General features: G+C 47.0%; 1 protein-coding gene across 7 annotated transcripts in view; it reads left to right on the top strand.

Moving 5' to 3' along the window:
• Positions 1–11810: 11810 nt before the first annotated feature.
• Positions 11811–24506, top strand: part of IL18R1 (interleukin 18 receptor 1) — a 29713-nt gene continuing 17017 nt past the window's right edge. The window contains exons 1-6 of one of the 7 annotated variants that reach the window (XM_084900511.1): positions 11811–11948; positions 14011–14177; positions 15685–15771; positions 16761–16998; positions 20278–20443; positions 21675–21825. In XM_084900511.1, coding sequence (XP_084756637.1) covers positions 15714–15771; positions 16761–16998; positions 20278–20443; positions 21675–21825 — 613 coding nt within the window. In that variant the 5' untranslated portion in view covers positions 11811–11948; positions 14011–14177; positions 15685–15713. The other 6 variants (XM_084900512.1, XM_084900510.1, XM_084900513.1 and 3 more) reach the window with 6 other exon arrangements.

The raw sequence follows: 24506 nt of genomic DNA on the forward strand, positions 1-24506 counted from the left end.
GATTGTTGTTGGTGTTATTGGGAGGAATTGACCTCTAGAACAATTGGCTGTGAGGACCCACTGTGTCTATAATGGAAGAATTGCTGTGCTGGAGACATGTTTATGGGGGAGGACTCGTTTCCATAGGGCTTTGGTGCTCACTGAGTCTGTCTCTTGAATGTGTCCCTTATGAGAGTAGTTGAAATCTGGTATCATCTCACACCGACCACTAGATACACTGGCTTCTGGATCTCCAATGGGGTGCAGGTCAGCTACTGTCTGAGGCCACCCTGCAGGAGCTACAGCGAGAACCACAGACCTCTCCTCCCTGCTTGGAGCTTGGAGGCTTTGGAGCTATCTGCACCAGGTTGCAAGTTTGCTAGGCTAAACTGCAATAAAGAAAGCCATTCATATGCAAAAGCCGCTGCTTGGAGCTTGGGTGTGCTTGTAGATTGTGCAGGACAGAGTCTCAGGGTGGAGTCTCAGGGTGTCTCTAGGCTAGAGTGTGGCAAACAGCAGTGGCTGCCAGTCAGCCTTCTCTGCCTCTCTGAGTGTGTCCCTGCTCAGCACAGCAAACAATTATTCTTGCACACAGCTCTGCAAGCAAGCCACCCTCACTTTCAGACCTGATGGCAGACAGTCCAGCTTCTTTCCAAAAACTGGAATACAGAGAGATCGGGAGCTTGTCTCTCTTCAGGTTGAAGAAAGCAACGCCCTCCGCCAGCCGGGATCCGCTGCCAGCCCGCATCGCGCTCGTGCCCCTGTGCCTCAGTTTTTCAGCGCTTGTGCCCTGAATGCTCCTTTCTCTTTCAATCTAGTTGTAGAGCTTCCTTTCAGCCAGTTTTCCTGTGATTCTGGGTGATAAACGATTTGTTTTTAGTTGTAGTTTTGAAATTGTTGTGCGCGGCAGCAGTTTAGGTGTTTACCTAAGCTGCCATCTTGGATCTTCAAATAATATTTATTATCTGTCTTATATCTTTTACTTAAAAAAGACCTTTTAATTTAAGAAACTCTACTTGTAGCATTTCTGTGACATCAGCAGGCCCCAAACCCAGGCAGATTGCCCGCGGCTGGGAGGCCTGCCAGGGCACAGGTTTGGCGAGGGATGGCGCTTCTGCCTGCAGTGGAGCTGCTGAGTAAAGGGTATGAGTTTTATTTAGCTGCACACACCTTCCCCCCAATAAAAACAAACCAACAGGGACTGCGGTTCTGCCAGGAAGTGCAGTCTCGAATTCGCTCCATTGAGCCTTGCAGAATCTCACCCATAAAGAAACCCTATGTCTGGAAAGTCACCTAGAGAAGCTCTGCTACCCATCCTCTAGGTACCCTACAGCTACCCGTCCCTCTAGATATCCTATAATAAATACCCTACAGCTACCCGTCCCTCTAGATATCCTATAATAAATACCCTACAGCTATTAGTCCCTCTAAGTACCCTACAGCTACCTGTCCCTCTAGATACCCTGTAATAAATACCCTTCAGCTATCCGTCCCTCTAGGTACCCTACAGCTACCCGTCCCTCTAGATATCCTATAATAAACACCCTTCAGCTATCCGTCCCTCTAGGTACCCTACAGCTACCCGTCCCTCTAGATATCCTATAATAAACACCCTACAGCTATCCATCCCTCTAGGTACCCTACTCTGTGACTCTTTGGATTAAGGTTGCCAGATAAAGTGAAAGTTGAATTCAGAGGATGAAATATCATCTGAAATTGATTTGAAATTAAAATTTACTTGGACATCTGGTATCTTTATTTCTTAAATCTGCTTACCCTACTCTGTAGAATATTGTACTTTTATGTGGTAACTTCTGTGTGTGGGGGTTGTTTTTTTTTGTTGTTGTTTTGTTTTTTTAATTACTAAAAAGTTAGCCAGTGAAAAGGATGTGTATAGTTGATTAACATCACAGAATTTGGAATCAACCAATCATCCTCCATTACCTGCCAGCTGTGTAACCATGAGTAAGTGAACTCTCTAAAATCATGAACAAGTTAGGTAAATGAGAATAATCATACCAAATCCCTTTGCATTCTGTACTAATCAAATGAAAAGAAAAGTACTGGCATTTGGACTACAATAAGAATTCAAAAGCGGTAGCAGTGGTGAGAACACATCCCTGTGCTTCTTGCAGAGTGGATTCTATTCCTTGTCCTCTCAGTGAGGGCCTCGCTATCAGAATAAGCTGGGCTTTCTTCCTGCTCCCCCACCCTCCTTGAACGACAGAAGCCTACTGATTTTGGACACAAGATTTTTTTAATAATGTTTTTTAAATTGATTTTTAGAGAGAGAGAAACGGAGAGGGAGAGGGAGATAGGAACGTGAATGTGAGAGAATCACTGCCTCCTGCACAACCCCTACTGGGGCTCCAGCCTGCAACCCGGGCCTGGGCTCCCCTGGGAATCTCACCAGGGACCCTTCAGTGCACAGGCGGAGCCCACCTCCTGAGCACACCAGGGCAACAAGGCTTTTAGGAGCTGATTTATTTCCCTTTTCATTCGCTTCTTGAAAGCATAGAGTAAGATTTGCAATCTTTCTACAGCAAGTATAGAGGGTATCATGACGAATTTGTAATAATATCTGGCTACCTTATTTGACCTATATTTCTTATTTTTAAATATATTTAACTCTCTATATTATAAACTCCTTTGCAAGTATTTAAGGAACTTTACATTTTCTAAACATGTGCTGAGTATCTCCCTGGGAGGGCTGGAGATGAGGTGAGAAAGGCACACTCCTCATCCTCTTACGAGATGTAGCACCCACGTGGGAGTTTGGGAGGCAGAGAGGCCAGGCAGGGCTGGTCCCAGGGAAACTCGGCTCTTCTCTCCGTTGTTCCTTTTCCTGGACCTGCACACCATTCCCCAGGCACCTGGGCGCTCTGGGCCCCAGGGTCTGCGACTGAACGGGGAGAAGAGCTGCAGCGCCTTCTCAGCTCCCTGGCTGGCGATCAAGCTGCACACAGAGCTGAGAACCGCCTACCAGTGCTCCCTGTGTTCTCCCGCAGGAGAGGAGGGGTCCTGTCCACACAGGGCCCTGTGGGTACAGCGAATCCAGCACACCTGCTGAGTGCCTCCCAGGTGGTTGTGCTGAAAATTCCTGTGAGTAAAACACACACAGAAGTATTTCTAGTTCGGTTAAACTTGCCTGCAACAAAATGTAGGTCCTAAGCTGCTTGGTTTGACAATTACACACCATAAAGTTACCACCCCACGCAAGACAGAAATGTCTGATGGCCTTACAACTCCTCTCCTGCCTGGACAAGCACAGCTCTGATTCCCATGTCCAGGGTTAAGCTTGCCAGGTCTTGATATTCCTATCGATGAAGTCAGAGGGTGGTGTGGCTCCTGACTTCCCACGTGAATGTCATGGTCTGGAGGCTCACCTGACTTCGCCGTGTGCGTGTTCGCTCCTTCGTGTCGCCGCGGCTTCCAGTGTGCGGCTGACAGCAGTGTCCCGGCCGCTTCCCTGCTGCCGGGCACCCGGCTATTCCGAGTGTAGCTATTACGAATATGTCTACTCCGGACATTCTTGTGGACACAGTTTTTGGTTCACTTCCTCGGAGAAGTCATAGGTATCTATTTAACATTGGGGGGAAAAAATCAACCTACCAATTGTTTTGCCAGCTGATTGTATGGTTTTCCATCCCCTGCAGTCACACCGGAGGCTTCTGTGGCTGCCCTCCTCACCGTGACCTGCTTTGTCAGGCTTCCTTTGTCTTAAAGGTGGGTGCGAATGAATCTCAAGGTTCAATTTGCAGTTCTCTGATGACGAATGATGCTGAGCCTTTTCCATGCTCCTGTTGGTCATTCACATATCATTTTGTGAAGGTGAATATTTATTTTTTAAATTTATCTTTATTATCGAAAGTATTACTGATGTCCTCTTCTTATTCCTCATTGACCCCCTTCACCCTACACCCACTCCTGCCAGGCCTTCACCAAACTATTGTCAGTGTCCGTGGACCATGAATATATACATGCTAGGCCCAGTGCACCAATTCGTGCACCTTGAAAGGAACTGTGGGCTGTGAGGCTGCGGTGAGTATAGGAGCAAGTCTCAGCCCATCCTCCGCGCCCTCGTCGGCCCCTCCCACTGCAGCCCTCTGTCCCTTGTCTGCCAGCAGCCCTGCTGCCGCTGCTCCCATGACTGACAGTGCCAGTACCGCTCACATCCACTGACCGTGGAGCGATTAGAGCCAGCGCCAGCAGCGGGTGTGAGTGGGGCCAGCGCTGTCAGTGGGTGCAAGTGGCGGCTGCTGCCACCCTGATCGCTGCTAGGAGTAGGAGGAGGTGGAGAAGGCCTTAGGGGCAATCATCGCTGGCAGCCACTACTGGTACCCGCTGATGGCACCAAGCGATCGGGGCCAGTGCCGGGAGCCAGCAGCAGGCGCAAGCATCAGGCAGGACCACAGCACAGGGGAGCAAAGAATTTTCAGTAACCACCAGAGGCTCACCCTGATTACAGCGGCTGGCACCCCACCGCGGCTGATGCCTGCCATGTTCCATGCTCACCCCCTGGTGGCCAGCACATGTCGTATCAACCGTTGGTCAGTTGTTTGGTTATTCTGCCATTCAGTCTATTTGGATACTAGCCTTTTATCATATAGGTTAAGTCCCAGGTTAATCTCTCCCCACTACCACCCCCCTTTCCTTTGAGATTCATCAGTCTGTTCCACACTTCTATGTCTCTGGATCTATTTTGTTCAACAGTTTATTTTGTTCATTAGATTCAACTTATGAGTGAGATCTTGTGATACTTCTCTTACTGCTTATTTTGCTTAGCATAATCCTCTCCAAGCCCCTCCATGCTATCTCAAAGGGAAAGAGATCCCTCTTCTTTACTGCTGCATAGTATCCCATGCTATAAACGTACCACAGCTTCTTTATCCACGTGTCTGCTAATGGGCACTTGGGCTGTTTCCACATCTTAGCCATTGTAAATTGTGCTGCTATGAACATAGGGGTACACACATTCTTTCTGATTAGTGTTTCAGGTTTCTCAGGATATATTCCTAGAAGTGGGATCGCTGGGTCAAATGGCAGTTCCAGTTTTTAAATTGTGAGGAAAACATATTGTTTTCCATAGTGGTCTAGTCTGCAGTCCCTTTTCTCCACATCATCTCCAACACTTGTCATTGGTAGCCATTCTGACAGGTATGAGGTAACATCTCAATGTCATTTAAATTTGCATCTCTCTGATGATTAGTGACTAAACATTTTTTGATATGTTACTTGGCCATCTGTATGCCCACTTTGGAGAAATGTCTATTTAGGTCTTTTGGCCAATTTTTAATTAGATTGTTTGTCTTCCTTTTATTAAATTGTATGAATTTTTTAATATATTTTGTAAATTAACCCCTTATGAGATGTATCACTACCTATGTTCTCCCATGGAGTGGGCTCTCTTCATTTTGTTGATGTTTGTTTTTGTGTGTGTGTGTGTGTGTTTTTTTTTTGTTTGTTTGTTTTTTCTGTATGGAAGCCTTTTATTTTTATATAACCCCATTAATTTCTCTTTAGGTCCCCTTGTCCCAGGAGAAGTATGGTCAAACATTGCTACAAGAAGTGTCTGAGATTTTGCTGACTATGCTTTCTTCCAAAATTTTAATTGTTTCATGGCTTACATTTAAATCTTTTACTTATTTTGAGTTTATTCTTGTCTATGGTGTAAGTTGGTGGTCTAATTTCATTTTTTGCATGTATCTAATTTTTCCAGCACCATTTATTGAAGAGATGGGCTTTACTCCATTGTGTTCTCTTGCCTCCTTTGTCAAATATTGAGTGTAATGGCTTGGGTTGCTTTCTGGGTTCTCTGTTCTGCTCCATTGTCTATTTGTCTGTTCTTGTACCAGTACCAAGCTGTTTTAATTATGGTGGCTTTGTAGTATAACTGTTATCTGGTATTGTGATCCCTCCAGTTGGTTCTTCCTTCCCAACATAGCTTCAGCTATTCAGGGTCTTTTTTGGTTCCATATAAATTTTTGGAACTTTTTTTCCTAGGTCTGTGAAATATGCCATTGGCATTTAAATAGGGATTGCATCAAATTTGTAGATTGCTTTGGGTTGTATGGACATTTTAATGATGTTGATTTTACCAACCCAATATCAGGGTTTATTCTCCCATTTATTTATATCTTCTTCTAACTCTTTTTTCAACATCCTGTAGTTTTCTGAGTATAGGTCTTTTACCTCCTGGGTTAATTTTTCCTAAGTATCTTAATTTTGTTGTTACAGTGGTAAATGGGATTATTTTTATTTTAGTTTCTCTTTCTTGGAGCTCATTATTGGTGCATAAAAATGCCATCAAGCCCGCTGGTTTGGCTCAGTGGCTAGAGCATTGGCCTGCGGACTGGAGGGTCCCGGGTTCGATTCCAGTCAAGGGCACATGCTCAGGTTGCAAGCTTGATCCCCAGTAAGGGAAGTGCAGGAGGTAGCCGATCAATGATTCTCTCTCATTAATATTTCTATCTCTATCTCCCTCTCCCTTCCTCTCTGAAATCAATAAAAATATATATATTTTTAAATGCCATCAATTTCTGGGTATTAATTTTGTATACTGCAACATTACTGAGTTCATTTATTGCATCTATAGTTTTGGTGAAGTCTTTAGGGCTTTCTACAAACAATATGATGTCATCTGTGAATAATAAAATTTTGCTTCCTTCTTTCCAATTAGGATGGCTTTTTTTTCTTGTCTGATTGTTGTGGCTAGGATTTCTAGCACTATGTTGAATAAGAGTGATGAAAGCAGAGATCCCTGTCTTGTTCCTGTTCTTAGGAACAATGGTTTTAGTTTTTGCCATTGAGTATGATGTTGGCTGTAGGTTTGTCATATATGGCCTTTATTATGTTGGATTATGATCTCTTTATTTTCACATAGCTGAGAGTTTTTATCAAAAAAAAAAGGGTGTTGGATTTTGTCAAATGCTTTTTCTGTATCAATTGATATGATCATGTGATGTTTGTCTTTCAATTTGTTTATGTGATGTGTCACATTTATAGATTTGTGAATATTGTACAAACTGGCCTCCATAGAATAAATCCCACTTTCTCATGGTGTATAATCTTTGTAATATATTGCTGGATCTGATTTTGTTTTGGATTTTAGCATCTATGTTCATCAGGAATATTGGCCTGTAATTCTCTTCCTTGGGAGTGTCTTCATCTGGATTTAGAATTAGGGTAATACTGGCCTAATAGAAAGAGCTTGGGAGTGTCTCTGCCTCAAATTTTTATTTTTTTATTTTTTTGAATAGTTTGAGGAGGGTAGCTGTTAGTTTTTATTTGAATGTTTGGTAAGATTCCCCTGAGAAGTTGCCTGGACCAGGGCTTTTTTTTTTTCTGTGAGTTTTTAAAAATATATATTTTTATTGATTTCAGAGAGGAAGGGAGTGAGAGAGAGAGAGATAGAAACATCAATTATGAGAGGGAATCTCTCCTACTGGCTGCCTCCTACTTGCCCCATACTGAGGATTGAGCCTGCAGCCCATGATATGTCCTTACCCAGAATCGAACTGTGGCTTCCTGGTTCATAGGTCAACTCTCAACTACTGAGCCATGCTGGCCTGCTGTGAGTTTTTATTGCTGCTTCAATCTCATCAGTAGTTATTGGACTATTAAGGTTTTTTTATTCTTACCAATTGAATTTTGGAAGATTACATATTTTTCTAGGAATTTGTCCATTTTATCCAGGTTGTTCAGCTAGTTAGACCATAGTTGTTCATAGTATTTCTTTTACGATCCTTTGTATTTCTGTGGTGTCAGTTGTTACTTCACTTCTTTCATTTCTAATAATATTCTTTGTTTCTTGGTGAGTCTGGATAAAGATTTATCAACCTTGTTTATCTTTTCAAAGAACCAGCTCTTGGTTTTCTTGATCTTTTGTATTTTTTTGTTGTTGCTGTTTGTTTGTTTTTTGTTTTTTTAGTCTCTATGTAGTTTGTTTCCACTCTGGTCTTCATTATTTCCTTCCTTCTACTTCCTCTGGGCTTTTCCTCTTGTTCTCTTTCTAATTCTTTAAGTTGTAGGTTTAGATAGGTTATCAGAAGTTTTTATTTTTATTTTTTTGAGGTAGGCCTAAAATGCAATGAACTTCCCTCTTAGGGCTGCTTTCACTGTGTCCCATAGATTGGTGGTTGTTGTGTGTTCATTTTCATTTGTTTTCAGGAAGTTTCCTAATTCTTCCTTATCTCTTTAGTAACCCATTCATTTGTATTTCGCCTTCATGCGTTTGAATATTTTTTTAGTATGTTTACTGTAGTTGATTTCTAATTTCATGCCATTGTGATCTGAGAAGATGCTTGATATGATTTCAATCTTCTTGAAATTTTAGAGACTTAGTTTGTCCTAACATGTGGTCTATCTTTGATAATGTCCCATGTGCACTTGAGAAGAATGTACATTCTGTAGCTTTGGGGTGAAATATTCTATAAATGTCAAATAATCTGATCCAGTGTGTCATTTAGAGCCCTGTTTCCTTGTTGTTGTTTTTAGGAGATCTATCCAGTGATGTCAGTGGAGTGTTAATGTTACCTACAACGTATGACTGTGTTGTTTTCGATCTCTTCCTTAAAATTCTCCAGAAGTGTTTTTATCTATTTGGGTGCTCCTGTATTGGGTACCTATATGTTTACCAGAGTTATATCCTCTTGCTATATTGATCCCTTAAGTATTGTGAAGTGGCCATCATTGTCTCTTGTTATGTTCTTGATTTTGAAGTGTATTTTGTCAGATACGTATTGCTACTTTTTCATTTCCATTTAAATGGAAATTTTTCCCCATCCCTCACTTTATTCTGTATGAGTCTTTTGTTCTGAGGTAGGTCTCTTATAGACAGCATATATCAATATATGGGTCATGTTTTCTTATCCATTCAGCTACCTTATGCTCTTTGATTGGAACATTTAAGTTATTAGCATTTAAGATTATTATGATGCCACTTGATTCTCCCTCTCCTATGTATTTTTATGAAATATAATTATTTTGGTTAATCCTCACCTGAGGTTATTCCTTCCATTACTTCTGAGAAGAAGGGAGGAGGGAGAGGGAGAGAGATATGTCAATGTGAGAGAATGAACCCCAACCCAGGCACACACCCTTGACTGGGAATTGAACCTGAGACCCTTAGGTGTTCAGGCCATGGCTCTATCCACTGAGCAACATTGGACAGGGCTATGAAATATTTCTGGTTCCAGCTTTTCTGTTTAGGTCTATAATACTTGGTGAATTAATATTTGTATATAGAATGAGGTAACGGTCAAGGTTCTTTCCCCCCCCTCTCTCTCTAGAGAGATAGATATTCAGTTGTTCTAACAACATATGTCAAAGACCTTTCTTTCCCCATTGAATTGAAATAGTTCTTTGGTAAATAAATAAATAAATCAAGGTACTAGGTATGTGTGGATTTATTATCATTGTCTATTATTTTCCATTTATATTCTCATGCAAAAGAGTATACAAATGGAAATAGGAATCTTCACACTGTAAAGATTTCTATTGCTTTATTGTAAAATTTCAAGCTACTTTGTTTTCTTTTTTTAAGCTTGCTCTGACTATTCTAGATTGTTTGTGTTTTTACATTAATTTTAGAAATAGCTTCTCAAATTATTTGAAAATTCCTAATGAAATTTGGATTGGGATTGCATGAAATATATGAACTCTATAACTTACTGAATTTAAAAATGTATGGACTATAAACTCTATAGTTTGTGAAAAATAGTCAGTGGGTCTCCCAATCCATAAACATGGTATATTCTTTCGTTTATTTAGCAGTGTTTTGTAGACTTTATAGTAGATATCTTGTACATTTTTCAAAGAATTTATACTTTGGTATTTAATTTTTATGCTATTGCAAATTGTATTTCTAACAAATTTTATTTTCCAAATTTCCATTTAAGACTGTGTAGAATTACAATTGCTTTTTTGTGTTGACATTGTATTCCATGATCTTGTTAAACTCATTTATTATTTCCAGTAGATTTTTGTAGATTTCAATGAATTATCTACATAAAATTATGCCCTCTGTCAAAAAGAGTAGTTTTATTCATTCCTTTCCCATCTTTAGGCCTCCTATTTTCATTATTTTATTTGATACAAATTGATTGTCCTATTTGAGAGCTGTCCTTATATTGTTCCTTATCTTAGCAAAAGCAAAGCATTTCCCTGTTAACTATGAGACTGCTTGTAGGTTTCTTACAGATGTTCCCTCCTAGTTGTGGTTTTCCAAGAATTAGTAATCAAGAATCTTTAAATTGTATTTATCAAGTTAATCATATGATTTTCCTTTTATTATATTTATTATACATAATATTATATTGGCACTCTATGTTATATTTACCTCATGATGACTTATTATCCTATATAATAAAAGCCTAATATGCTAAGTGTCTGGTCATCCATTCAACCAATCAAAGCGTAATATGTTAATGATATGCTAAGGCCGCTCAACTGCTCCCTATGTGTGCACTGACCACCAGAGTTAGATGCTCCTACCAGTAGGTAAGCTTGCTACTGGGATCCCTGTGATCAGGACTGAGATGGGCCAGACACGCCCCAGAGCCCTCCCACGTGTCCCTCCCCAACACCTATCATGCACCATGGGGTTCCTCAGCCTGGACTGTGCCTTCTCACAATCCTGGACCATGGGGGATGTCAGGGAGCTGGTTTTGGCCGGATTCTGCTCATAGCAGGAGCTGCCTCCTGGTGGTCAATGTGCTCCCACAGGAGGAGTGCGGCTCAGCTAGAAGTGGGGCTCACAGCTGGCAAGCATAGAGGATGGTGAGAGCCTCTCCCCCCAGGCCGCAGCGCTAAGGATGTCCAATGAGACTTAGGCCCGCTCCCCTAAGCCATCAGTCAGACATCCCCCAAGGACTCCCGAGCTGAGAGAGGGCGCAGGCCCGGCTGAGAACACTGCCCCCCACCCCCCCCCCCCCCCACACACACACACAGTGCACGAATTTCATGCACTAGGCCTCTAGTAATTGTATAAAATAAATGAAAATTAGTCTTGTTAAATCCTTTTCCTATAAGGCAGGGTTTCATTCTTCATTTTTGTTTGAAAGATTCACCCGCAGACCAGTCTGAAATGTGCCCTTCTGTCCCACCATGCAGCTCTCCTCCAGCCTGTCTGCTAAGCAGTTTCCTCTCAGCTCCACACAGCAGCCACTCCAAGGCTTCCCGACTGCAACCTCCCTCTTACCCCTTGCCCCCTCTTTTCCCCACCCACACCCCACTGGGCTCTGCAGGGAGCTGGGGGCTTGACAGGCACCTCCTCCTGACCTATGGCTCACCTCAGGACCCTGCCCCAGTGTGCTCCAAGCCCTTCCCTCCCTGCAGGTACCCCCACCCAGGAGCTGGGCACAGGGGGGCTGGGCACAGGGGGCTGGGCACAGGGGGCTGGGCACAGGGGAGCTGGGCACAGGGGGCTGGGCACAGGGGGCTGGGCACAGGGGGCTGGGCACAGGGGGGCTGGGCACAGGGGGCTGGGCACAGGGGGGCTGGGCACAGGGGGGCTGGGCACAAGGGGCTGGGCACATGGGCTGGGCACAGGGGCTCCCTCCTTACCTAGGTGCTCACAGCCCTGCAGCCCTAGTGTGCGCAGCAACCAGCCTGCCTCCCAGCCCCGCCAGCCTCCCAGCCACAGTCACGCGGCTCCACCCACTGCCAGAGCTCCTCCGGGGAGACCCGCACCCACTGCCAGAGCTCCGGGGACCGCCACCTGCCGCCGCGCCCAGGCCCACGCCTGGATCCCAGCAGCCTACCCCCGCCCCCTCTCGCCCCTCCTCCCGCCCCTCCTTCCCAGCGCTCCGCCGCCCACTGAGCCATCCGCTTCTCTTCCTGCCAATCTTGTCCCCTTCTCTGCGGACTCTCCGGGTGCCTCTCCCTCCCCGCACCCACCGGGCCCTCTGCCCGCCGCCGGGTCCTCCTGGAGCCGGGCCCACCCCCTGCGCCCAGCCCGCCGCCCAGAGGTAAGGACCGCCCGCTGCGCCCCCTCTCCCCGCCGTGCCCTCCGCCGGCAGGCTTTCCGAAAACAGAACCCGTTTCAGACGGAAAGGGGAAAGGCGCCCTCCGCCGGGGTAAGGGGGTGCCGCCTGCGGGGCTGCTCCTAGGGACCCTGAGGTGGAAGGGGAGGCGGGACCGGCATCGGGTGACCTGGATCTGTGGCTCCGGCGGCACAGCCCCCGGGCTGGGGGGGAGCTGCCCCCGGGCGGGGGGGGGGAGGGGGACAGAGCCGCCCTCTGGCCCCAGCAACACCCCCAGGTGCCGGCTGTCCTCCCCAGTGAGGAGGCGCACACCCACAGGACACCCCCAGGTGTGCGGCGCAGCAGACAGCAGCGCGCCCGGTGCTCCCTCCCCACGGAGAGGCTTGGAGCACACAGTCCTGCCCTCATGGATGTGCCACCTTCATTAATGGCAAGGAAACCAGGGAGCATACATAGAAAGGCATGTCAGTGAGTGAAAAGCGCTATAAATAGGAAAACCAAGTGAGGGGTCGGAGAGGGGACGCCCTGAGGAGCAGGCTGTGAATCCTTCACAAGTGGGTCCTGGGTAGCTAGTTGGGAAAAATAAGTGATATTGACCAAACAAGAAAAGGATGTTAGTGGATGAAACAAATTAAATGTGAAAATTAAGCCATAAAAATAAAGAAAATACAGGTAAGTATGCATTTGACCACTGAGGGGAAAGGCATGACCTAAATGATAACGTACTTGGGAAAATCACAAAGCAAAGGGGTGGCTGCACAAAGTAAACTCTTCCAGATTATAAAACATCGAAGGACGAATTAAAAGGTAAACTAAATGACAGTCGTAGAAAACACTAAACTTCTAAAAATGGACAAAAGGCAGGAAAGGACAGTTCATAAACAGGAAACTAGCTACAAAGTGCATGACTAATGCTTTGCTTTTTTATACCAATAGAAATGCATATAAAATCATGAGCTACACTGTTCTGATCTGAATACCTAACTGAAGAATGAGAATGCTCAGTGCTTACTTGGGTGTGGTAGGCAAATAATGAATTATTGCTGCAGTTGTGGGATGCTGTATGCATTTAAATGCTCAAAATGTATTCTTCGTACACCAAGAAAGTAAGAACTATAGATAAGTAACGATAGCTAGCCTCCAAGTGGCATTTATTATTCGCCAGGCATGTTGGAGTAGCCATTTTTGTGACCTTCACACCAGCTGTGGGCAGTGGTATTGCTCTCCCCTTCCATGGCGAAGTAAAGCAAGAGACAGAGGGTAACTGGCCTAGCACCATTTAGCTGGTGACGAGGAGAGCGAGAATGTGAATCCCGCCAGGCTGGCTGCGTGGCCCTGTTTCAGAAGCGGACCCCGCGGCCTTCCACGGCAACATGGCTGTGGCCATTTATCATGAAATACATGCTGGAATTATAACTTGCTCATGTGGAAGAATGTGGTGTGATAGTTAAACGGGGTTGACAGAGATTGCTGCGACACAGGAAAATGCAGGATAGGAAATTATTTAAAGGTATCTTAGTTATTTGAAAACATATAAAGTACCAGAAAACACACTAAAGTATTAGACATGTTGATATTATTTTCTTTTCAATCTTCGTTTTATACATATCCTATAATTGGCATCTATTACTTGAGAAATCAGAAATATTTTTAAAAAGAAAGAAAAGAAGGAAGAAAATTTAAAATTATGTAAAGGCAAGAAATAATATCAACATCCAAGTAAACTACTTGATGTTGATATTATTAGAAAAATCTCCAGAATTTCCACATGCAAGAAATTTAGTACTTCTATCCTCTTACATATAGTTTATAACTAAGTTATCTATGATATTTTTCAGAATAACTTTTCTTTTAGAAATTAACTTTTTAATTTAATATCTTAATCTTTTAAATCTGCAACAAATATATTAGACATTTTATGTATACACATGCATAGAGCAGGGCAGATACCCACTAATTTGTATACTGGAATCTTAACATATTTCATATTGAAACTGAGTTAAGTCATCAGAAGGATGAGTCATCTCATAATAACTTAATCTCTCAGGAGACCTTGAACATTTAAAAAACCGCAGACCAAGAAAGCAGCAGCGCTCTTCAAGGCGGTGTTAACCTTCGCCAGAGGAAACAGCCTTTGCCTTCTACCCTAGATAAGAGAACAGATAGCTAACAACAAACGTGTGTGCGTGTGCATGCGCGTATGAAGGGGCTGCTGTAAGTCATAGAAATATTCTAATTTCATTATGAACAGTTGGTACTTTCCATACTTCCTTTACATTATTGATTATTGTCTTCCGGAAATGACATCAAGTACTTGGCGATTTATTCATAAAGATTGATGTAAATGGCTTGGCAGCTTAGCCATTGAATGTTATTCAGAATGTGGGCATTTATGGGTTTTGTTGTTGTTGTTTGTGTGTGTTTTTGTTTTGCTTTGTTTAGTGAGGGAGGTGAGTTGTAACTGGTGAGAGAATTACTTTGGGCTGAGAGGCTTCATGCACCCAACTCAGGAAGTCTTCACAAACATTAGCTCTTAGATTGCTCAGTAATTTTGGAGATGGACATTCTTACCATCTCCATTTTGGAATGAGCAAACAGACTCAGACTTTTAAGTAACTTGCCCAAGGTTGCACAGTTTGTCATGTGCCCCAGAGACCAATCCCTTTCCATAATGCTGCGCATCCTCAAACAGTAATGCCAGGTGTCTGGTATAAAAGAAGCATGGGATGGCTGACCAGCTGGCGTGGCTCAGTGGTTGAGCATCAACTTATGAACCAGAGGTCAAGGTTCGATTCCCAGTCAGGGCACATGCCTGGGTTGTGGGCTTGATCCCCAGTAGCGTGTGTGGAGGAGGCAGCAAATCAATGATTCTCATCATTGATGTTTCTATCTCTCTTTTTTCCCCCTTTCTCTCTGAAATCAATAAAAATATTTTTTTAAATAAAAGAAACATGGGATTATTTATAAAAAAAACTCAGACCTGGTACAGGAGCCCCAACGCACCCTTCCTATTTATTCTACTTCTAAATTCGTAATTAGTAGGACAAAAACTTGGGTTGGAGTAAGATCGAAAGACAACTCAGATTTGAGTTTTTGAGTCTGTTTCTGTCTGGAATGTATGCAGTTCCCACTTTGTCTCTCCATTTTCCTAAAATAAACACATATGGGCATATGAGTGCAGAAATATGCACATACATCCACATACCTGTTTCTCATTAATGAGTATCGATGAACTCTTACGATGTGCTAACCATTGTGCTGAACTTCAGGGAGACAGTTATGTAAAGTAGACTTCGTTCCTAACTTCTGCAACTTGTGTTCTGAAGAAGATGGATGAGAGAAAACAACAAATGGAACACACACACACACACACACTCATAGGGGGCCAGGATGTCAAACATATTTCAGTAGGTTGCAGATTTTCTATAAATACAGTTGTCCTCAACTTTGTTCTTGGAGGCAAGATTTAGTAGACCAGGTCTAAAACACACGAGAGTCTCTGTATTAGAGAATTGTATTAACAGGGATTTCTTCTGGATGCCAAACTTCGTTGAAATTTTATTAATTCTACTTGCCTGAAAGTTCCAAGAAGACTTGGTGAGTAGATGGAGGTCTATGAACATTTTCTGGGTCCATTTTTAAAGTTCTGTGTGCCAGAAGATGTTTTAGATATGCTTTTATGTGAAAGTTCTAACTGAACCTGACTTACTCTGTTTTCCAGGAAAACTTTTTGAAGCAGAACCCTAAAATATGCAACTGGGACAACTGTCCTTGACGCTTTTGGTTCTTATGTTTAGGGACACCTCAGGTAAGTCATAGCAAGGTTTAGTTGCTTGTTTTAGGAGGTGGTTATAGAAGATGCTGAATTTATTAAAATTAGTGGGTGATTTTAAGTTTTGAGAGTTACTTAATGTTTTGGTGTCTCTGCTCTGGCACAGAGACTAAACACCCACAGGAGTGGAATCAAATAAAGAAACATATGGCTTTATTTGGAAAGAAGAAAAGGCGGCCCCCGAGTTAATGTAGAGAGAGCAGTGTGAAACCTTACAGCCTGAAATAAATTACATTTGTCTGATGAGAATCTACTTCTTGTTGTTTGAAACTGAATATGTCACAGGTGACTTTTTACTGACTTTTAGAACATTTTACACAAGTTATCTCCTTCCCAAAATGAAGGCAAAGACCCATGCCATGATTTAGGGCATGAAGGATGTCCGTGGGAATGCCTTATTAGCAGTGACTGCTTCATCACTTTAAAAAAATATTTTAAATTGACTTTTAGAAATAGAAGAAAGGAGAGTGAGAGAGAATCATCCATGAGATGGAAACATCTATCAGCTGCCTCCTGCATATCCCCTACTGGGAATTGAGCCTGCAACCTGGGCATGTGCCTGACCAGAAATCAAATCTCAGTACGTGGGATGCAGCATCTGTACCCACCACCGCGCCTACCGGGGCAGTGGCTGGCTGAGTAGGCTGGTTGAGTGCAGACGCCCCTCTGAAGTCCCTGGGTTTCTGGCATCTTCTCTACGAAGACTCCTCAGTAAGGATGTTTTCGGGGAGGTGTGGCAACCCTGTCTTCTGTGGCTCCCCATGGGAGGAAGTTGTCCTGTACAACACTTTTAAGAAATTACACTGCAGGTGCCTTCTCCCGGGGCGGGGCCAGCCCTGCCTCCTCCTGGGGAGGGCCTGTGGTTTCTCTGCCCTCGCTGATGTTCTGGAAATGCCTCCGCATCGGGAAATCACCAATGTCACCGTGCGTTTGATTTTTTCTTTTATTTTGCTAATCTTTTGAAGAAGCCTGTACTGCACGTCCTCATATTAATGCCCTTGAAGGGGAACCTTTCTTTCTGAAATATTGCTCATCGATCCCTGAGAATGAATCAAGCACCACAAAGTGGCTCAAGAGCAATGGCTCACATGGACAAGCTGAGCTCCGCCCAAGCAGTTCCTCCAGAGTGACTGTGCATGGCTATGCTTTGGAGTTTTGGCCAGTTGAGTTGGATGACAGTGGATCTTACTTTTTCCAAATGGGGTGAGTATCCTGCTCTTCGCGTTAGTGTGTTCCACGGCACTCCAGGACTTGGTTCATATAAACAATGGACAGCAATCTGAAAGGTCAGATATCCCAAGCACTGTGTCTGTCCTACTCTTCCTGTAATAAGAAACAAATACTTCATTATTGAAGAATCAAACTAGATGTTGCCCCTGTGTTTATGTTCTTAATGGTCTTAATGAGATGAAGACGATGAAAGGAGATTGCCTTTAAATTGTTTCCTTTTTGGGTGTTCTTGCCAAAGGTGAGTGGAGGCTGCTGGCAAGAGCTGCTGGTCAAGCGGAACGTGTGGCTGGGCTCGGACAGACTGAGCGAGAACAGGGCCAGTGCCTGCTCCCGGCAGTGCGGGGGGTGACGGGTGTAGGTGCACCCGGTCTATCCCCAGGTGTTTGCTGAGGCCGGTGACAGTGGTGGAGGAGGTGTGCGTGGCAGTGGATGGCAGAGCTCTGCCCAGGGTCGGGGGAGGGGCGCACTGAAGGGCCTGGCACAGCCTTCTCCTGGCCCAAGCCTGCTGACTCCCAGAGTCAGAACTTGCCCAGGGAAGGAGAGAAGTGCTGGACATGCCAGCTGCTGAGCGCTCTCTATCCTTGTTTGATGGGGGGCGGGGGGGGGGGGGGGCGGGTTGCTGGAGAAGGAGTGCTCTGTGACGGGATTGCTGCGGACATGGCGGTCCGTGTTTATCGACTACTTTGGCAATCTTGTGTATGTACCTAGGTGTCTGTGTGTGCATGTGTTTATAGAGACCTGAGACCGACCTACAGGAAGCAGCTCAGGGCCCGGGGCGGGTGATGGTGCCAGTGTGGGAGCACCTGGGGTGAGTCCTGGCGGATGGGCGTGGTGAAGGCAGTGAGAGGCCCAGTGAGCCAGCGTCACTCCGGCGGTTTTAGGGGTGAGGTCACTTGGTTTGTATTTACATGTAGGCACCCAAGAGTCAGAAAGAAATTCAGAACTCTTGTTTTTTAACCCAGGAAACGTATGTGACCTTTCAGGAGATCTGATTCCAGAAATGAGTCGCAGCCGGACTTTTCAGGGTGACGGAGCGTGAGCGTGGCCAGCACGCGCCTAGAGCCTGGGCGGGAAGGAGCCTTTGAGTGAACAGGGCACAGGGCACGGGAGGGGCCCCTCTCCCTCGCCACGCTCAGACAGACAGGTACAGGGCATGGCTGTCTCCCACACGGAAGGTGGAGAGCACGCCTGACAGGGACAGGGCATGGCTGTCTCCCACACGGAAGGTGGAGAGCACGCCTGACAGGGACAGGGCATGGCTGTCTCCCACACGGAAGGTGGAGACACGCCTGACAGGGACAGGGCATGGCTGTCTCCCACACGGAAGGTGGAGACACGCCTGACAGGGACAGGGCATGGCTGTCTCCCACACGGAAGGTGGAGACACGCCTGCATCAGGGGGAGAAGTGGGATCTGAGTCGGGTGGCAGAGGGCGCGGACCGGAGGCCAGGAGGAGCCGGCAGCCCAGGCACTCAGGGGGTGGAGGCCAGTGAGTGAGATGAGACTAAGCGGGGGGAAAGAGCAGGCTTGACCGTGGCTTTGAAAGTGAGTGGGAACCTTGAAGGCACAGACTTTCTGAAGGTGGCTCAAGTGCCGTGTGTGCACGTGGAGCGGGTGCCTTGCAGGTGAGCGAGGCCCGTGGCCTCTGTGGGACCTGTCCTGCGGGCCTCACTCCTGGGCCGTCCCCTTAGAGCTGCAGCCTGGCGTCTCCAGGAAATGCTGGCTGGTGGTCACGGTCCTCTGGAGGCGCCCCTCCACTCCGACAGCGAACCCCTGGGCCAGGAAAGTTCTCAGGAGGAAACCCCCTGTGAAGGAGGATGCAGGCGCATCCTTGCGGTCAGAGTCAACGTGAAGACGCAGGCCACAGCGGTGGGCTTCGCGGCCTGGCGAGGGGCTGGTCTCTCCCACCCCTCTGTGTCACCAGGGTGGTTCTCGCACCAGGATGACTGGCCCTGGCCGGGCTGTGGCCGTCACCCTCTGGGTCGGGCTCAGCTGCACCCCCCGTGGCTCCTGGAGGCACAGGGCGGCCCTTGTTTCAGACGAGGCCTGGGGCGCAGGGCAGCGGGGGAGAGCTTGCTGAGTGACAGGGCCGAGGGCTGCAGAGCAGGAAACAGTCTGACCTGAAGCTCGGGGAGGGGTCATCAGCTTCCCAGACAGATCCGCCACCAGCCCGCCCAGGGCAGCGGCCAGCAGGGAGCACCGGCCACACGGGCGGGAGAGGCCGCAGTTCCACACTGCCATGGCCCTGACCCTCCTGTAACCCAGGACCAGGAAGGCCTGCCCATGCCTCTGCTCCCAGGCCTGCCCGTCCTGTATAAATTCCCACACCAGGGAAGGGCCAGGCTCACACTGATTGTCATCACACAGTCTTTGCCAAAACCCTCCAGCCTTCAGGACCAAAGAGACGGGGTGCCTCCCGGCCCAGGGCCTCCCAGGCGTGTGCCAGGGAGATGCTGAACTCACTGGGGGGCGAACTTGCTCACTTCCCTCAGGAAAGCCCGCCCTCACGTGCAGCCCGGACCAGGGTGCCAGTGGCTCTGGGCAGCCGGAGCCCTCTTGGGCAGACTTTTCACACACACGAGGGAACTGCTGGATTTGGGATAGGACTCTATATGCTGCTTGCACAGTTTAAGCAAACGTTAGATTGCAAACAGTTTTCTTCTAAAAACATTGCAAGATTTCTTTCTTTCAGATTTCTAATTTCTAATCAGAAGGAACAACAATATCTATTCAAATAAATGTTTGCTCAGCGAGGCACGTAAGTGCTAATGGACCCGCTGAGGGCAGCCCACATCACAGTGAGAGGAAAGCATTGGCCTGAGGCTTCGCCCTAAGGGCCCTGAGAATTCAGACTTCAGAGAGCAGGTCGGGGCCTCAGAAGACACCGCCCCCTCCTGTCTTGGGTTAAGAACCCCTGAACTTGTTCATTGCCAAAATCGTTGATATTTAAAAAAATTCTGGTCTGCAATAGGCTGTGTGTGTGTGTATGTGTGTGTGTGTGTGCCACGTGTGTGTGTGTGCTGTCAGGCCTGCTCAGGTTTATCTTTTTCCCGCCTTCTACCCCCATCCCATGACAGTTACATTTCTTGCTATGCTGAACCTAAAAGAGCAGAGCAGAGTTTGGGCATCAGTAAATGAGTCTCTTTATACAAAAACAGGAAAAAAAATTTGTTGCATTGGTTACTCAGTGATGATATTTGCAAAGTCCCTGTACTAATTATAAAATATTATCTTAAAACCTTTATGTCATAGAAATCAAACTCATGAATGGAGATTAAATGTCATCAGAAGAAGTAAACACAACTGTTTTACTGAAAAACAAGTAATTAGTAAAACTGTGGAAGTTGGGAAGGCTTTGCAGGTGGACTGTAACCATAGTTACTATCAAAACATGGTCAACAGAACGGCACTGTATAAGGTAACACTTTCAAAATGTTTTAACTTCCGACCTGGTAGAAAAGACTAAATTCCCAAATGAGGGTCTGGTGGCTGTGGAGCATTTTGTTCTGGGGACATATGAGCTGTGTGACCTCAGGCAGCTCACTGGCCTCTCTGAGTGAGGTGGCCGCCAGGGCTGCTGTGATGAGAGAGATTTGTATACATACATGTATTTTACATATACACATGCATTTGTATACTCACATGTATGCAAATACAATATACACACATACATAAATAGCATGCATGCACATGTATAACCCAGATTATATTATTTCTGTAGAAGCACAAGCGTGAAGGCTGTGGTTGCGTTGAGCAGCTGAGAGAGGCTGGTCTGAACAGAAGACCTTGGGAAAAATGAAACCGATTTCCTAGAAACTTTTGTTTGTTCCTTTTGCGTGAACACTGTTTACTTGTGTTTTTCAAGGACAGCTCTTATGCAAAATGTTTTCTAAATGTCTGAGCCAGTCTGCAGTGGACTTGACCCCATTTCCTGCCGAGCGTGCAGATGTGTGCAGCACATGACATGTGAGGCTCGGCGTGCGGGTCTCAGCAATCTCCACACGCAGACAGTGGCTTGGAGCTGGGTGCTCGTAGCTGGACATATGACCTCGGCTCAGTTTCCCAACCTGTTTACACATCCTGACCTCCTTGAGGGAGGGAGCAAGGAAGCTGATTCCGTAAACAACTGACAGGAAAAAAGTAAGAGTCGTTGATATTTCAGAAGGGTCAGTTTGAGTTCATAAACATTCGGTGTCCACAGAAGCAATCCCTGTCGCGAGATCACGTGGGTGCCTCCCACCCACGCTGCACCCTCTACCAGGGGCCACCAGCTGGGCCGCTCTGAGAGAGGAGCTGCAGGGACAAGGGCACACAGTCAGGATCAGTAGTTCAGTTCCTTTTTCCCCAGCTGGTTCTGAGGTGGCTTCATAACCTGCCTGAGTGAAGAGGACTGCCAAGGTGGCGTTCCTGTTGTTAATCCCTCTGACACAGGTGGAAGTGTGAGATGCAGAGGCGTGTGCGCGTGTGTGTCTTGGACTTGAATAGTCTCCACGCATTTCCAATCAGGCACTGTCTCCTGGTGCAGGACATCGAACCACTTGCTCCGGTGCCCCGCCCCTCCCCCTGTCATGAAATAGAATTATGTAAAATTTTGAGTTCTTATAACATTGCTTTTACCTAAAATATTTTAACTTGCTTTTTAAAAACAGAACTGTGAGAAGATAGAGAACAATAAAAACCCATCTTTAAAGAAGAATGCAGAGTTTAAAGACCAGGGGTATTACACCTGCATGTTTTTCCTTCATCACAACGGAAAACTATTCAATGTCACCAGCACCTACAAAATAACAATAGTTGAAGGTAAGAGAAATTTTAGATCTGGGAGGAAACAAATGAGACTATTTTTTCTCCTAAAGCAGTAGAGGAAGCTAGTGGCAAGCTAGTGGGCGCTGGGGCCACACCACTCACTGGAACGGAAGGCTCCCAGCCTTGGGGCTGTGCTCTCTGCCTGAGATTCCTGGGGAGGGGAATTAAAGCTCATAAAGGCAAACTTCCCTGAGTCCATCCCTTACTTGGTATTTGAATAAGTTGCTGGTCTTTTATTGTGAAGCATATGTTTTCCCTCGACAAACATTTACTGAGGGAGCCTGCATTTAATAACTTCTGAGCATTGGAGGGTGGGAGCAGGGACATGGGAAAGGGAGTGAGTAACATACTCTCCCAAGAGCCCGATCTTACCTGGAAAGTGGTGAGCCTCACCGAGCTACACGCTGGGTGAGGATGCCGATCGCCTCACAGTCAAAATCCTGGGGTAACTTCTGGTTTTCCCAAAACTCAACTACTGACAGCTAGGTTTTGGAGAGCAGCCTTACTTATAACACATATTTTATATGTCATATGCATTCTGTTCTTACAATTAATTAAGCTAGAGGGAAAGCACTTTATTAAGAAAATCCCAAGGAAGAGGAAGTGCATTTGCTGTATTTAGTGAGAAAGTCTGCATGCAAGGGGCCATGCAGCTCAGACCTCATTGTTCAGGGCCAGCTGCTCAGAGCCTGGAGTCACCGAAGGAGTTCGGGCAGAGGGGGTGAGAGCAAAGAGAGGCGAAGGGGCTGCCGCCCGTCCAGGCTCCGGGTGACGGGCAGCAGGAGGCCGGAGATTGAGGAGAGGGTGCCAGGGGCCAGGCCTGGGCGGGAGGGTGCAGTTTGGAGATGATGGCTCTCGCTCTGGTTTATCATGGACCCAGTGCACACAGTGGAAAATCTCAGGCCTGGGCTTTTGAGTGATGGAGGCCTGAGAGGGGACATGATTAACCTTTCCCAGGGAAGCTGTCCCTTGCGTGGCCCAGGACAGCTCATCCAGTGCGTCTGGGTGATGACCATGGACACCACCAGGTCCCAGAGGCCCGGATGGTACTATTTGGTGTTGAGTCATTTTCCCTGTTGAGTCCAACAAGCCTCATGAGCCTCTCTTCGGTGACACACCGATGGGCTGGCCCCTCCTAACGTGCTTCCCCTCGACATGCCTCCCGTGTCTGTAAGACTCCCGTGACGCCTCACTCCCCAGCGGGGGCTCAGGAAGCAGAGCAGCTGGGCTGCGGCCACATGATCCTCTTCGTGTTACCTACCCACTGACGTAGCTGTGCTGCATGCATTGCTCACCATTCACCTGCCACACACCCGCCGTCCCCTCACAACAGAAATCACTTCTCCAATGGTTCTGCAAATGGGAGTCTAGCATGGTTTGACCGGGATAAAATCAAAGTCTGAGCAGGACTGCGTTCCTGTGGAGGTCCTGGGGTGCCAGAATGGAATCATCTCATGGCTCTTCCAGCAGCCCCGGGTGAATTAAAACTTGTTTGTGGCTCGGATGCCTCCTAGGATTAGTGAGCCTCATTCCACAAGTCTAGGCTCTTAGCCATCCTGGCCTTCTTCCTTTGGCTGGTGATGTTTGCATCATGCTTCTAGAGCTGGACAATCACACTTCCTAATCCACTCAGCAGGCATGTACTAAGCACCTCCTATGACCAAGTGCCAGGCGTCCGTGTGGGAGATGCAAGGTGAGGGATCAGTTCGATCCCTTCTTTCCAAGAACGTCTCATTCTACTGCAGAGGCAGACACGTGACCACGCTCTGGCAGCAAGCCAAGATAGGAATGAGAGCATGGACACACAGGTGGAGGCACTGGAGCTGAGTCCTGAGGGACAGCTGGCAGCCCCCGAGAAGACCCAGCCCATGCTCTCCCTGACTTGGCACCATCTCAGTGCCTCACTCCCATCCCGCACTGCCCCCTGGCTAGGAGGTATCTTGACCTCCCCTGAGGACACGGGACACTGAGCTCCGTGGTCAGTGTGGAGCAGGATCACCCACACCCTGTCAGGCTGTAGGTCTCTCAGCCACCAGGACCTGAGCACGGGGTCTTGAGTCAGTTCTCTCGCGTTTCCCATGCCTCAGAGAGCCCCCCCGTGTCCTGGCATGGGCTCTGGGCTCCTGCCTCACATCCCAGCCCAGGCCGTGGCTCTTTGGGGTCGAGTCAGCTCCCGGGGGATTCCAGACCTGCCCAGCGAGTCCGGATCTCAGAGGAGCCAGACCTGCTGGGGGTTCCCTGCCCTAGTTTCACTCTCCAGTTCCTGCCCACAAGCGGCTCCACCCGCTTCTCCCTGGCACCTGCCCTGCCCGGTGAGTGTGAGGGGCGTGGGCAGTGCTGTGGGAGCTTCCCCCCTCCCCCTCATTGAGCGCCGGGAGGGCAGAAAGGTCGCTCTGGACTTAGGTGTAAACGCCCCCAACACCAAATGTGCACCAGGGTCAGCCTGGGGGTACAGTACCATCACAGGAGCAGCAGGCCTCGATCCTGTACTGGCCAGGTGTGACTGGCTCTGAGCTCTGCAGTGAGCAGCCGCTTCAGGTGGTCTCAGGCATCCTCAGCAGCTCCGGGGGTCCTTCCTGAGAATAGCCAGACTAGAGGGGAGCATCTGGGGGGAGAGGAGGGGGGGGCAGAGGTCACCGAGGGAGAGAAGGAGAGCTGAGCCTGGGGAGAGGCAC

The sequence above is a fragment of the Pipistrellus hanaki genome (genome assembly GCF_964339955.1).
Source record: "Pipistrellus hanaki genome assembly, chromosome: 12".
Lineage (NCBI taxonomy): Eukaryota > Metazoa > Chordata > Mammalia > Chiroptera > Vespertilionidae > Pipistrellus > Pipistrellus hanaki.